General features: G+C 37.8%; 1 protein-coding gene across 1 annotated transcript in view; it reads left to right on the top strand.

Annotated features, from left to right (window-relative positions):
* The window catches only part of LOC107600572 (O-acetyl-ADP-ribose deacetylase MACROD2-like), a 607,387-nt gene that overhangs the window by 5,849 nt on the left and 586,336 nt on the right, over nucleotides 1-15,202 (top strand). Inside the window, exon 3 of the mRNA XM_016292504.1 lies at nucleotides 6,361-6,462. Coding sequence (XP_016147990.1) covers nucleotides 6,361-6,462 — 102 coding nt within the window. The remainder of the gene's footprint in view (nucleotides 1-6,360; nucleotides 6,463-15,202) is intronic.

A 15,202-nucleotide genomic window follows, 5' to 3' on the forward strand; every position in this document is an offset into this window, starting at 1 on the left:
AGAGATTCTTAGAACTGTATCTTTATCATTATCTTTATAGTTATCAGTGTGAACAGGCTCCTAAACCTTACAAGTTTTGTGAACCAGTAGATCAACAGATAAATTGAAAAGATTTGACTCAAAAAATGATTTGTTCACAAATCAGACATTTGTACTCCTTTCATAAATATGGCAAAAGTTTTAGTGAGTGATTTACATTTTCACACTTGACACTTTTACATTCACACACAAAGCTACCAGTGACTTCAGAAGAAATGTATAGTGATAGTCACCTTTGTGATGCTATGTGTTTACATGAAGTAAAAAGTCATGTAAAACATTGCTCTACTGCAGAAATTCAGTCAGTCATACAGGTTTGAAATTACATGAGGGTGAGTAAATGAAGACAATGTTTAAATTTTTTACTTTAAGAATTTTTCTCTGTATTTTCTTTTCTGTGGTATTCATCTTGTTTGTCAGAATGCAAATAATCCAGAAGAGCATGAATTACAGTTTTCCCCCCCTTCCCCTGAAGCAGTGAGAGAAAGGTTTCATACTAAAAGTCAGACAAGTGCTTTTTATTATTTTTAAAACAAATACAATTTTTAAAAGGCTTGAATACACTCTAATTCTTGATTAGTTATTTGTTTTCTCACATAAAGGTCTAGAATTCACAAAGAAAGTGCTTGCTAACTCATTTAATCAGACAGGAACACGTGTATCTGTGCATAAGGCACAGATCTGAGACTATGGATTTCATCTGTACTGCAAATTGTTCAGTGAAACAAAAATTTGTTTTTTAGGATCAGGTTTGAAATGACACGAGGATGAGTAAGTGATGACAGCATTTTCATTTTTGGGCAAACATTTCCTTTGCCTTTCCTTTTTTTATGTTATTCATCTAGCTTGTTTGAATGCAAAACATCCAGAGAAGCATGAATTACATTTAATTATTGTTTTTCTGAGGCACAGTGGGACAGAGGTTTCATACAAAAAGTCAGACAAAGTGCAAACATAAAAATCACGTTTATAAAAGACTTGAATACACTCCAATTTTTGAAATGTTACTTGCTTTCTCACATAATGTTCTAGAATTAGCACAGAAAGTGCTTCAGTGAGACAGGAACGCATGTAAGCATAGTGTTGTATTGCTATGATCCATCATCCAGCAGTACAGTATAGAGGTCGACCGATATGGGTTTTTCACTGGCCAATGTCGATGCCGATATTTAGAAATCGGGGCAGCCGATATATGATGCCGATTTTTTTGGCATCATATAAAATTGAGTTTGAGCAAATGATTATTGCAGGGTACAAGTTTTCCCTATCTGTTCGCCTTGTGGTCTGCAAGCATATTTCAGTTCATTTGTGACACTGAATTCACCTCGTTGCGTTGCTTCGGTTCGCCTGAAAATTTTTTTTTTTTTTTTTTTCAGCTGAAGGATGAGTCAAGGATATTTTGTTGTAATAGACTGCATGCCAGAGATGCTTTGCATAGAACTTAACATGTATTGAATGCTGAACCATTAAAAAAAAAAACTCATAACCTTTCATGGTTTTGTTTTCATTGGCGAGATGCTATTAGTGTTCTCTTATTATTTAAAAATTTAATTTCTACTCTAGTGGCACAAAACGGAGTTGCCTTAATTTTGAATATTTAAAAATGTGCTTCCTAAATACTTCCCCTGTCTGCTGTTGGTCAGTTTAAACTGGTATTTTCATTCCAATTTTAGGCCATCTTTTGTGCCATTCTGGTTGGGATGCTCAATAATGTTTTATGGTAAATATTGTTGTGTTGTGGCAATCTTCTTTTTTTTATTTACATTTTTTATGATATGACAGTAGAGAGCAGACAGGAAGCGAAGTGGGAGAAAGAGAGAGAGGGGGACAGAAAGGTCCTCAAGCCAGGATTTGAACTCGGGATGCCCATAACACAATGCAGTTACATGTCAGCACACTTGCCCACTAGGCTGTCGGCGCTGACATTGTGGCATTCCTCTAATGGAAATCAAATCAACCTACAAATGCTGATCAGAGTTATACTCTGAGCTCATCTTGAACATATAGCATGTTTAAATCCATTCTTTTAGTCCAACATAAGCTTGGAAAATGTGAAAGACTCATCAGATTCTGTGTGGGCCTATTTCCGTTAAATACAATCTTAGTTAAAAGATGATTTGAGGAAATCCTTAAAATACATCTTGCTTAAAATCCTCAGGCCATTTTCATCTGTAGTATAGTGAGAGGATGTCGGAAATGCTAAATGGAACATTTCCGTTGCCTTGGATGAGGTTTGTTCCTCGCACATCCTGCACGTGCTTCACCAAATGGCTATGTCCTGTGCCAGCAGGCCTGGAGATGAACTGACAGGAGCTGATCTGGTCCGTTCACATTAGAGCCGGATATTTGCTCTGGCTCTACTAATCTAAGAGGACAGTCTGTAGGATGTGCTATAGGAAATTATTTAAATGTGCATAATGAACACTGCTTATTTTAGCTTGCAAATATTCATGTGATTTTTGCATATCATTCTGTTGCATGCCTATGGCATCAAATAGAGCTGACCAACTGGCTAGTGCCAGCAGTTTTTGAGGCCTGATAGTTTGGACGTTCTATTCATTGGCCTACTATCTATTCTGTTAACCCATATGCACCGTGTTACATGCCAGCGCTACATGCCTGATTTCATTGGTTCTTGTTCTCTCAGCATTCTGGGAGCTGGTACAAAGCTATTTGAAAAGGTAACTGGTATTTGTAGATTTACATAAACTCACACACCTGTTCCACTATAGAAAACCCATAGTGAAGATGGTTCAAATGTGCAATCTGCTTACATGTTTGACATTTAATTTTATACGCTCCCAGTCAAAGGTTTGGACACGCTTGCTCATATTATTACTTAATTTAAAAAAAAAAAAAAAAAAAAAATATTTTAGAATAATAGTAAAGCCAAACGACACAAATGGAAGAATGGAGGTTATATTGATTGATCAAAAAGTTATCTCGGTGAGTATATGAGAGAGTTTTAAGTAGTATATGTGTGTGTGAACACTACCTTTCAGAAGCTTGACGTCTGTTTTTTTTAATGTTTTTGAAGTCTCTTATGTTCACCAAGGCTGCTTTTGTATGATCAAAAATACAGTAAATATTATATGTAAATATAAATACTATTACCAGTTGAAACACATTTTTCCCCAATATATTTTATGATTATATTTTTAATTTATATATTTTTTTATTTGATTTATTCCTGATATGGTCAAGCTGAATTGTCAGCTGCCATTACTTCAGTCTTCAATGTCACAAGATCCTTCAGAAAATGATCAAAGATGAAAACAGTTGTGCTGCTTAATATATTATTTTAGAAACTGTGATGCTTTTTGTTCAGAATTATTTGATTAAAGGGATGGTTGACTGCGTAATAATCTATTCATATATGAATCGTGATTCTGTCTTCTAACGATTCTAATGGATTCACAAGTTTCAAAATCAATGTTCTAAAGCAGCGTTCTCAATACTGTTCCTCGCGTTTCCCTGCTCTACATACGCTCTGCATCTCTCTCTCTCTCTTTCTCTTTCTCTCTCTTTTATTTGATTTATTCCTGATATGGTCAAGCTGAATTGTCAGCTGCCATTACTTCAGTCTTCAATGTCACAAGATCCTTCAGAAAATGATCAAAGATGAAAACAGTTGTGCTGCTTAATATATTATTTTAGAAACTGTGATGCTTTTTGTTCAGAATTATTTGATTAAAGGGATGGTTGACTGCGTAATAATCTATTCATATATGAATCGTGATTCTGTCTTCTAACGATTCTAATGGATTCACAAGTTTCAAAATCAATGTTCTAAAGCAGCGTTCTCAATACTGTTCCTCGCGTTTCCCTGCTCTACATACGCTCTGCATCTCTCTCTCCCTCTTTCTCTTTCTCTCTCTTTTTCTCTCTCTCTCTCTCTCTCTCTCTCTCTCTCATATTCAGCTCAGCTCCAACATTGAACTGTTCCATTTATACACTTATTTTCACATAGCTATGTTCCTGTGGCTCAGTGGTAGAGCATTGCTTTAGCAGCACAAAATGTCGTGGGTTCAGTTCCCAGGGAACACACATACTGGTAAAAAAATGTATAACCTGAATGCGCACTGTAAGTCGCTTTGGATAAAAGCGTCTGCTAAATGCATAAATTATTATTATTAAATTAGCTATGAGAAGCGTTATACATGGATGCGCTTGCGGTTGCCGTACTGTATTAAACCTTTAATCAGCTTTAAATAAAACCTTATATTAAAAGCTAACAAAAGCAATGTATGAGACAACAACAATCAAAAAACATACCATTAAAAGCTGTGCTTGCACAGGTTCTGCACGATCCTCTTCACTAATATCCTCTGCGTCTCAATTGGGCTCAAACTGATAAGCAATATAGACGACGCCATTGTTTACAATACAACCGGAGTACATGCCGTTGAGGTAAGGGGCGGGACGTTCAGACGCGCACTAGAGGCGGTTTAGCCAATCACAACACACTGGACCAGCTAACCAATCTGAACCCATCACATATTTGGGAGGGAGGGGCTTCATAAGCAGGAAATGATCAGTGTGTTTATGGGAGAAGGAACAGAGTGGTGTAGAATAAAGGTAAATTATGTGAAAAATAATGCGTTTTTTTTTTTTTTTTTAAACCAAAGCATTAACACATGTTAGACTGCACCCCATAAACACAATCAAGCCTAGAAAAAACCCAGTAAACCACCCCTTTAATAAAAAGTTCAAAGTACAGCATTTAGAAGGAGCTTTATTCGCCAAGTGTGCACAAACACACAGGGAATTTGTTGTGATTTCCAGGAACTCTGGGTACATGCATGCATGCAAACAGCAAATGCAAACACAGCACATGCATGCATGCAAAAACAGTAAAAAAATTAATAAATAAGTAAAAATTAATAAAAATAATAATAAATAAAGTAACTTTGATTATATCTAACAGTTGCATTTACAGATATGTACATGATGTATTGTATATAGTATACACACTCTGAAAAATGCTGGGTTAAAAACAACAATTTCTAGGTTATTTGGCAACCCAGCATTGGGTAAATATAGACAGAACACATGTTATTTTAACCCAGCTTGTTGGATTTTATACATTAACCCATTTGCTGGGTTGTTTTTTTGACATAGTGCTGGGTCAGTTAGGTTTTTCATTTAAATAATGAAAATGCATTCTAAAATCTGTTTTACACACACACACACACACACACATATATATATGTGTATGTATATCAAGTCAGTCTTTTACAGTCGTAAAATCTTCAGAAACGTAAAGGTTTTAGGACGTGACAGGAGCAGCCAATGGGAGTCTGTGGGAAGAAAACTGCTCTCAGTAGGCTGTTCCAGTTCATTAAATGACTTATTATTCATGTTTGAAAAGTTACATGAAAAGTTACATCAAAAACAGCTTTACCTCGTTAAGTTTCAACCCATAGCATAGGTAACCACAGCTGTAACAATGGTGCACTAGATCAGTAGCGCTCATATTGTAGTCAGTGGAGCGCATGGAAACTTTCTTACATGTAACTGTGAAGTCGAGTCATGTTTCAGTGCTGCTCGTGCATTCATTTTATATTGACAGTAAAAATCACCCATTACAGAAAAACTACCCAGCACCTGGGTAAAAAATATTAAAAATGACCCAACAAGCTGAACCGTGCATTTGGGTTTAAAAAAAATAATCCCTCATTTTTTTTTAGAGTGCAGAAAAACGACCCAGCACCTGGGTAAAAATATTAAAGATAACCCAATAAAAGGACCCAACAGGCTGAACCCAGTATTTAACCCAGCATTTTTGTTTTTAGAGGGCAGCTGTATGAATAAAAATATGTATTTACATATTGCCTAATGCCACAAGAGCACTGAATTATAACAAGTCCGTAAATCGGTGTGTCAGTTATTTAAGGTGGAAATGGCCTGGGGGAAAACTGTTTTTATGCCTAGATGTTCTAGTGCACAGAGATCTGTAGCACATTTGTAAAGTAATTACTTAAAATGTTTAGAGAAGTTTTTTTTTTCCCACCAGCAAAATGCACCACAGTGTGACGTGTGAGTATGTTTGTCCAATAGGCCATGTTTATGATGATGTTTTTTTTTTTTAAACAAGTGGCCACAGTGTGGCGTCACTACTGCTTCTCATTTGATATCATCCAGTCCAGTTCCATCTTTCAAAAGTTCAATGTTTATCATTATAGAGCAGATGTGGGTCAGTAGAGTATTATAGGACGTTTGATGAACCTGTATTGTTCTGATACCTAGAGTCATCATGCAATATTATCTGAAATGAAAGCTTTTCTGTAAATTAATCTTTGCTTTATCTTTGCCATACAGCTACTGAGGAAGAAGAACAAAAGTCTTTCTACTTGGCTGACAAAGTGTCTCTGTACAAAGGTGACATCACCACCCTGGAGGTGGATGCCATAGTGAATGCTGGTGAGTTTGCCGTTTCTGGTCAATTGCAGTTTTAAAGCTTCATTACCTTAGCAATGCAATTAGTGCACAAGTGTGACACTGTGATTTTCATTTTTTAAAATTAATTTTTACCTTTTCTTGTGCCTGATGTTTTGCATAGTCTAGGATCCACTTTGCATTCGTTGTGCTTGCCTGACCTCTGGTGTTTATAAGTGGAACAGGCATGACTACGTTTTCTTTCCTTGTTTGTACTGATGCATTTTACAGGACAGATGAGATTTCTTCTTATGTATTTTTAAGTCTGTGCAGTGTGTTTTCTCTCCGCAGTGCATTTTGCTGTTTATTTTTATGTTTTGATGTACTTTCACAGGAAAGATGCTTTTCCCTTTCAGGATGAAAATTCCTTGTAAAACTGATTTTTTCCCCCCTTTTGTTTACATGGTGAAATGGTATTATCTGTCTCTCTGGCTTGTTAATTGTCTTGTTTTCATGTTACAGTGATGTAAAATCAATTGATTTGTTCCTATTATTACCTCTTTAGTGTGGGGGCTGTTTTAAATCTGTTCTGAGAGGAAAGGAGTGGTTATATAGTAGATGTTCTGCAGAAATAGACATGTGTTAACTGGGTTCCGCTGTGGTGAGAGAGCAGACAGATAACACTGTCATGGTTTACCTCAAGTCATGGAAACCTGGCAATAAAGATAGAAAATTGTGGTAACCCGATGTAAGTGCTTACTTAAGCATTTAGTATGTATTGTGTGGGAGATTGTCATTGATTTAGACATGTTCTTGATTCAAGATGTTTATCTCGGTGCCGTTCATTGAGAGGAATAGTTTAACGTTCCTGCCACAAAGAGTGATTGCGGTTCATGTCCAAAACTGCTGTCTGTTTGACAAGAGCATCCGTAAAATGTGATTTTTGCTGGACCGTTGAATCTCTAACAACAAATGGAAACTCTTAACAGCTGTGTTGTGCTCTGCTTACAACATGTACAAAAATGTGTTTGTGAATGATTGAGGTTTTTTGTTTATCTCGATGTAGTTCAGGCATTATGCAGTCTAATTGAAGTAACGATGCCTATGAGCTTTGGGATATTTAGGCGAATCTAAACCTTCTGTTGAGTTTACTGCTGTTCTGTGAGCCGTGGACCTTGCAAACTAGTAGATTCATTATCACTGGAGCTTGTCTGAGTTTCACATTTCCGTTATGTGTATTTACTCTCACATACTAGGTTATTTCTACAGTTTCCCTTAGTGGGACGTAGGACTGCAGGCTGATATAGCAAAATATGACATGATTTTCAGTAAACAATAAATGTAATTTTAATGTATCATTCTTTAATGTATGTAGATATATATTCAATTTCATACACACATACATACATACATACACTATAAATATACATACTAGGGATGCTCCGATCAGGATTTCTGCAGCCGATACTGAGTACCGATTTCTTGTCATGGTGATCGGCCGATACCGATGCCGATTCTGATGCTTCAAGCTTTATATAGACGGTTTCAATGGGCGCGTGCGCCTGGCCCGAAGTTAAATTCCGGTCTGTGTTTGTTTATCAGTCTGGCTGTGGCACTGGCTACAAACGCAGTTAAAGTTAAGGTGATGAGTAGACTGAAGTTGGGCTCAGGTGGTTGTGCTGTGGGATGTGTTTCCCATACATTTATTTATTTGTGGCACTCACCACAATATCAAAACTGACAGATTTTCCAAAAGGCTTCGTTGAATAAACATGAGCACGTACTGCACATTTAAAAATCAAAACGAGGTGCAGGTGTTTTTATATCACTGTATTTCTGAAGGAAGACTATCTTTAGAAACTTTTTGATGTCATTTTCATTTCATCTTGCATGTTAATATGCCTGATAAAGCAGCGTTTGTGAGCTCAGCGCTGCTTTGTGTAGAGCTGTTACTGGGGAAACCTGTTTTTGTTCCGTCCTCCACGCTGTGACAACTCACAAAAGACTATTTTTAACCAAGCAGTGTGGAGAGGGGCTTCAGAAACGTGCTGCAGCTGGCTGATAAACACAGGGACTGACTAGAGCGACCATGATCAGCTCCGGTGGCTGTGGAGCCGTAACGTGCTGCAGACGTGTGCAGTGAGGCGCAGATCAGCTCTAACGTCACTGAATCTGCTGTGTAGATGAATCATGCAAAACATACACGACAAACAGCTAATTTTTCATTGTCATAGCATTTCCACACTGGCGATGACATGACTGTGGCGCCAAATCATTTATGTCCCCACGCATCATGTACGTCGTCACGCGTTGACGTCATCAAATTGCGATCGGTTCCTGAGATCGGCCAAGTTGGTGAGTACCGATTGAGTCATAAAATATGATTATCGGCCAATACCGATCTCTAGCCGATCGATCGGAGCATCCCTAATACATACATATAAAAACCGACCTGTTGGAACAGAATTTTTAATGTTACGCACTTTACTACAATTGTCAATATGACTGTGCATCATTTCAGGAAGCTATAAGGCACCTCAAGAATTCATATTAACAGATGAAAGAGATGTTTTCCTTCTTTGCATTGTAAAGTTTTTGTTTACAAGACAACTTCCCCTCTGAAACTTTCTGCAGGGTTGCTGTAAGGTCAGTCAGCATTGAAAACAGGAAATAAGAGAACAGGCCGAATGGTACTCTGGTCTAATCTCGGTGTCTGATGCAATCATACCGATGTGAAACTGCAACAGTAAGCAAAATGAATCACATGTTCAATAGCACTGTGGTACAGCTTCTCTCAGTGCTTATTTCAACAAGTTTGTTGGCGCATCAGTGGTTGCATAAAAATAATTTGAAACCATTTTGTAGGGTTTGTGGCATTGAATTAGGAAAGTAATTGGTTTAAAGGCTTCAGAGTATGAGGGAGACGACTTATCATGCAGACGGGTGGCTGTTCTTCCATCAGAGGCCAGTGGCTCAGGCCAGGAAAGTAATCACATTATTGCAACAGCGCTTTGGACTGATTCTTAAAGCCCCATTTGCTCCAGTGTCTTTAAGTTTAGATTCCTGGAATGATGTTTCCATCTCTAAGCTATAATATAATGATAAGAACAATCGGAAAGCATCTCTGTGATTGCGGGGAACTGTCTTGTTGTTTCCAGTAGTCCTGCTGAAAATGTAAACGGCATTGTGCTCTTAGGAAGAAGAAAACAGTTGTTGATGTAAAATGTGCTGTGATTTTGTAATCATAAAAGTCTTTTTATTCTGCTCAGTGGATTTCTATTCAATTTATGTCCTGCTCTAAACTTTTTTTTTTCTTGTTGAATATCTATTTTCACTTAGAAATATGTCAGGTTACATAGTAAAATGGTTTGTAAACACTTTCACTTGAATCCATTCAACTAACTATTGCACTGGACCGGAAAAGTGGGATCTGGCATGAATTGAGCTGCTTGCGTGGCAGGCATTTTGCCTGTCTTCGTTTTGTCCGCACTGTAAATCTCACTATCCCATGTCCTTCCCGTCTAAACAGTCGTTGTTTGTGTCCAAAATCACATACTCTATGTAAAGGTACTTGTTTTGAGTAAGAAATTACGACCATTTGCGACCATTAAAAAATTGATTCTACATAGTATGAATGTGTGTAATATAAATGTAATCTGGATGTACTACATTGGCCATGTTGTTATTGTCATGTGACCTACCAGCATCAGTTGTGTCACGTGCAACGCCTTTCCTGTGGCCTCATGAGATGGTGAAGGATGCATACTGCAGAATCTTGCTGGAAGTAGCAGGTCATTTGGATATGCATACTGTGTTATGGGATACTGTGCATACTGAATATTTGGATGTGCTACTCTTCTCACATACTACTTTCACCTACGTTATAGTAGGGAAGTATGCAATTTGAATGCAGCCATTCTTTAGAAGAAACAGGTGGATGAAGGAATGACTCTTCCAATCCCTTTGAGATTTCATAAATCTAATGGGCGGTTGTACTGATTGCCAATTTCTTCCTTGAGGAGGAGAGTTGCATCGTCTAATGGATTTGGTTTCTTTTTGAAAATCTTGTATGTTAGCAGAAAGACAACCACCCTCCCCAAAAAACTCCCAGCTGAGTCAGACTCGGCTTTCCCCTGCATTTAGTCTGACTCTTGTTTTTTTTTTTCTTCTTCTCAGTGTGTTGGTTTATGGGTAATCACAGTTATTTTCCTGCACTTAGAAATCCAACGAACCTCGATGAGCCTAATTTCCGTTGTCCTCACACATACAACAGCCTTCTGTCTGTCTCCTGGCCTTCACAGAAAAAACACAACGTCATAAAAAAAATCCAAAGAAGGAGTGAAATTGAGTGATTATCATGGTTATTCTTTTAATCATGCAGAGAGGTTGACGCAAGAGCACCCCTGCCATCATAAACTTTTTTTTTTTTTTTCTGACTATAATAGTTTTTACTCCTCTGTGGCGCTTTTATTACACGTTGCGTTGAGGAATATTACTGTAATAAAAAACCTCTTGAGGCTTCTGCTCAAAAGGCCTTTTTCAGATCATGTAATATTATTATATTCCATGACTTCATTGGTGACAAAAAGTGAGAAGGATTAATTCATTTGCCGTAAATGTTTCCTCTGTATTAGAAAGGTGTGGCTGCTGTCATGCATATTTTTTTTATATAATGCTCTTTTTCATTTATTAACCAGAAAAGCATGGAAAAAGGAAAAAAAATATAAATCACCATAAAATTTTAAAGTCATACAACAGCTTTAAGTTGTTCTTCGCTGAAAAAAATATTAAATGGGTTCAGAATGACAGACTTTTTGGGAGAACTGTTCCAAATGAGACCAAGGGGTGATTGCAGAGTCTGTGTGTATATATACCAAGACCGTTCACTCATATTACTATGAATGGTAGAAACTACAATGTGCAATATGGCAGAATATTTAATGCCATCTGAATAAAAGGGCCAATAGCCAATTGATCTGTTATCCTGATATTGCAACTGCCTTATAAAATCTGGTTCCCATAGAAACAGTCAATGTCCTGAGATTCGCAATTAGCTGGGCCAATCTGAAATGTGCTCAAATAGAGTTAAAAAATGTATTTATGTGACTGTTCATGTCAGATTTTATTTAAAATATTATTTACCAAGGAGGAATGGCAGAGGATCCCTAAATCCAGGTGTGAAAAACTTGTTGCCTCTTTCCCAAAAAGACTCATGGCTGTATTCGATCAAAAGGGTGCTTCTACTAAATACTGAGCAAAGGGTCTGAATACTTAGGACCATGTGATATTTCAGTTTTTCTTTTTTAATAAATCTGCAAAAATGTCAACAATTCTGTGTTTTTCTGTCAATATGGGGTGCTGTGTGTACATTAATGAGGGAAAAAAATGAACTTAAATGATTTTAGCAAATGGCTGCAATATAACAAAGAGTGAAAAATGTAAGGGGGTCTGAATACTTTCCGTACCCACTGTATGTGAGTTTGTCAGTCAGTGTTTGTTTTAGACTTAGTATTTCCACTTTCAATTAGATCGATTAGGCCAACCGATCAGCATCTGGTTTTGGAGAACTCCTCCTTGAGATGGTTTTGTTGCCTTCACATCCATTTGAGTTATTGAAAACAAAAAATTGTTTTAATCCTGCAATATTAGTTAATAAAGTGTGCTGGTTTTACACTCAAGCCCTGTAGAGTTTGCATCGGAAATGTCAGGCAGCATGAAATTAAATGGCAACAGTAATTAATTCTGGGCGGCTTCATGCTGCATGCTGAGAGAGGTGAGGCTGTAAGCATGTTAAATGAGTTTTTAAATCACTCTGGATGGCCAATTATTTTTTCATAGAAATAAATTTCTTGTCAGAGCTGCTAATTGAAATAGCAACTGACATCAGGGTCGTGATAGGTGCAGAAATTTTAATTGCTCTCCCTTTCTTGTTTTCACACAAGGTGTCGGTTCGCGAAGCAGGCAAAACAAACACAGAATAAAAAAAATGGTGAAGCCTGACGGGGCGGTCAGATGGTGAAGCTGTTAAATATAGCGTTGAAACTTATGCCAAAAATATCTGTCTGGCAAAAAATGAGAGCAAGCAGGGAACATAGAACTTAAACTAAAAATAAATATGTAAAAAAAAAAAAAAACTTGAGTTGTGTGAGGCATACGGTTGAGTGCTTCAGCATTTGAAGATGTCGTGCAGGCTTTGTGCTCAGGAGGGGAGAGTGTCGTTTTGTAATTATGGGAGCTCTTCAAAAAGGAACGGAAAGCTGTGTCTTTTGCCCTGTAGCGTGGTGAGACGCAGCCACAGATGAATGCAGTAATGGAGTCTAATGCACTCTGCACATTAAATGTTCTATGAGTCACAAAGCTTAATGGAGAGTACTTGCATGTTTAACCGAAGACGGGCCTCAGCTCTTTTGTAATTGACATTTGAAAGTGGGAAAAGAGCACTCCTTATCAACACGACTTGCAAAGGGGGGAAAAAAAGGGCCAGCGTGCACTCTGTCATCATCAAAAAAAGGACCCCAAGATGTAAATCGGAGCTTATGTTGCTAAAAGCATTAGAGGCATCTTTTGATAAGACAACGTAAATTCACATTCATGTTCTATCTCTTCGATTAATGTATACATCTTGACTAGGGCTGGGTTTTGACACAAATTTCACGATTCGGTTCTCATTCACAAGCTTGCGATTGGATTCAATATCGATTATTTTGGATACGTATCAGGTACGTTACATGCCAAATTTTCTCAAGAAAAAAAAAGTCTCTCAACTAATGCTGTAAAATACATAAGAGCCAGTTGGTACTACATTATAATATTGAAGGTTAAAATAGAATGACTGATCCAGGTTTTAAATTTTTTTTAATGGGTCATCGGATGCGAAATGTACTTTTACATGTTGTTTGAACATAAATGTGTGTTGGCAGTGTGTGTACACAACCATCATATAATGATAAAAATCCACCCAGTGTTTTTTTTTTTAATCTACTAAAATAATTACCCCTTTCTCAAATCAAGCCGTTCTCCGCTCAGGCCCTCCTATGATAGTTGATTGACAGTAGCATTTCAGCACAGACTGGACTGGTGTGTTACCTTAGACCCGCCCTGAGTGAGCTGTCATCAGTCCGCTATTGTTTCACTGACGGAGCAGATGTAGACAAGAATGTCTCTTAAGCAATTGAGGTGTTCTGTTGTTGGATGTAATCAGGATCACCGCAGTCGTCATTTACTCCCAACATCTGAGCCGCTGAAGACGCAGTGGGTTACGCTTGTTTGTGAAGGGAATGCGTTCCCGATCTACCTAAATGCGTCTATGTTTGCGCGAATCATTCGTGATCCAGCTTCACCTCCAGAAGAAGTGAGTATACAGTTTTTTTATGAGTCTTTGCAAATCGCCTTTCCTAATAACATGCTAGTTGGCAAGTTTCACGATGAATGCAGCTAAAGTTTACCATCTCTCAGAGAGTGGCTCGGAAGAGAGGGGCGGGGTCAGCAGAGCTCATTTGCATTTAAAGTGGCATGCAAGAAAACAGTTTGCTCTGAAAAGAGCTGTTTTTGACGGGGTAAAAACGGTGTTGTTTTACACTACCAATGAGAAATTTTAACCAAAGCTTGTTATAGACTTTTCGTTAAGACCCCAAAGAATCATATCAACTTGTGGAAAATGGGCATCCTAAGACCCCTTTAATATGTATTTGTCATATTGATCCATATGTAATATTAGTTTTACATCTTTAATAAGATAGTATTGCAGTTGAAACCCTTATACACTTTTTTTTTTTCTTTTTCATTTTTTTTTTTTTTTAATCAAACCATGATTATTTGATGATTAAAAAGTTCAGAAGAACAGATTTTATTTAAAGGGGTCATATGATGCGATTCCAATTTTGCCTTTCTATTTGGAGTGTTACAAGCTGATTGTGCATAGATAAGATCCCTGAAGTTGCAAAGACTAAAGTCTCAAAACCAAAGATATTCTTTATCAAAGTTAAGACTCTGCCACACCTACCTAAAACGGCTCGTTCTAACACGCCCCCACATATCTACCTCACTATGTGGATATTTTTGCATAATACCGCCCAAATGTTCATGCAAAGAAAGAAGGCGTGGTTTCAGTAACCGCAGTTAGTGTTGAAGCAGCCATGTCAGGGAGACGCTGTGTGTTTCTAGGCGAAAGCAAAAGCACTTTATTTGGCCTTCTGGAAGTAGATGCATTTAGGAATCTTTAAGATCACTTACAACAGAACAGCAATGAATTTTATGGAAGACCGTTTAGTGAACCTAGGAGAGAAGGTAATTCTGACTTTGCTATGACAATCTGGCGCTTCTGAATCAGCTACTGTTTTGTTATTAGTTTAAGTATTTGCTATTGACTGTTCAAATGCGGAGTTTTACACATCGTGTGTGTGTGTGTGTGTGTGTGTGTGTGTGTGTGCGAGCGAGAGAGAGAGAGAGCGTGAGAGAGCGAGCACGAGAGAGGGAGCGAGACACATCACAGTGGAGTCAGCTGTCTTAACCGTGGCTTGTGTACTGCAAACACATTCATCACTGTGTCTGTCACGAGACTCTGTTCCCCTTTCGGGCTCTGTCTTTACATTTATTTTGAAAGATGAAGCTCGCGATTATGGTAAGGGACGTTACATTTCCGACGAGTGCTTGCGGTGTTCGGCCAATCACAATGCACTGGGTCAGCTGGCCAATCAGAGCAGACTGCGCTTGTCGGAAGGAGGGACTTTGTAGAAAACTAAGTGTTTGAGAGAGGCGGGGCATAGAGGACCTACAATAATGTACA

This window comes from Sinocyclocheilus grahami, unplaced genomic scaffold (assembly GCF_001515645.1).
Source record: "Sinocyclocheilus grahami isolate Dianchi unplaced genomic scaffold, SAMN03320097.WGS_v1.1 scaffold286.1, whole genome shotgun sequence".
Taxonomy (NCBI): Eukaryota; Metazoa; Chordata; class Actinopteri; order Cypriniformes; family Cyprinidae; genus Sinocyclocheilus; species Sinocyclocheilus grahami.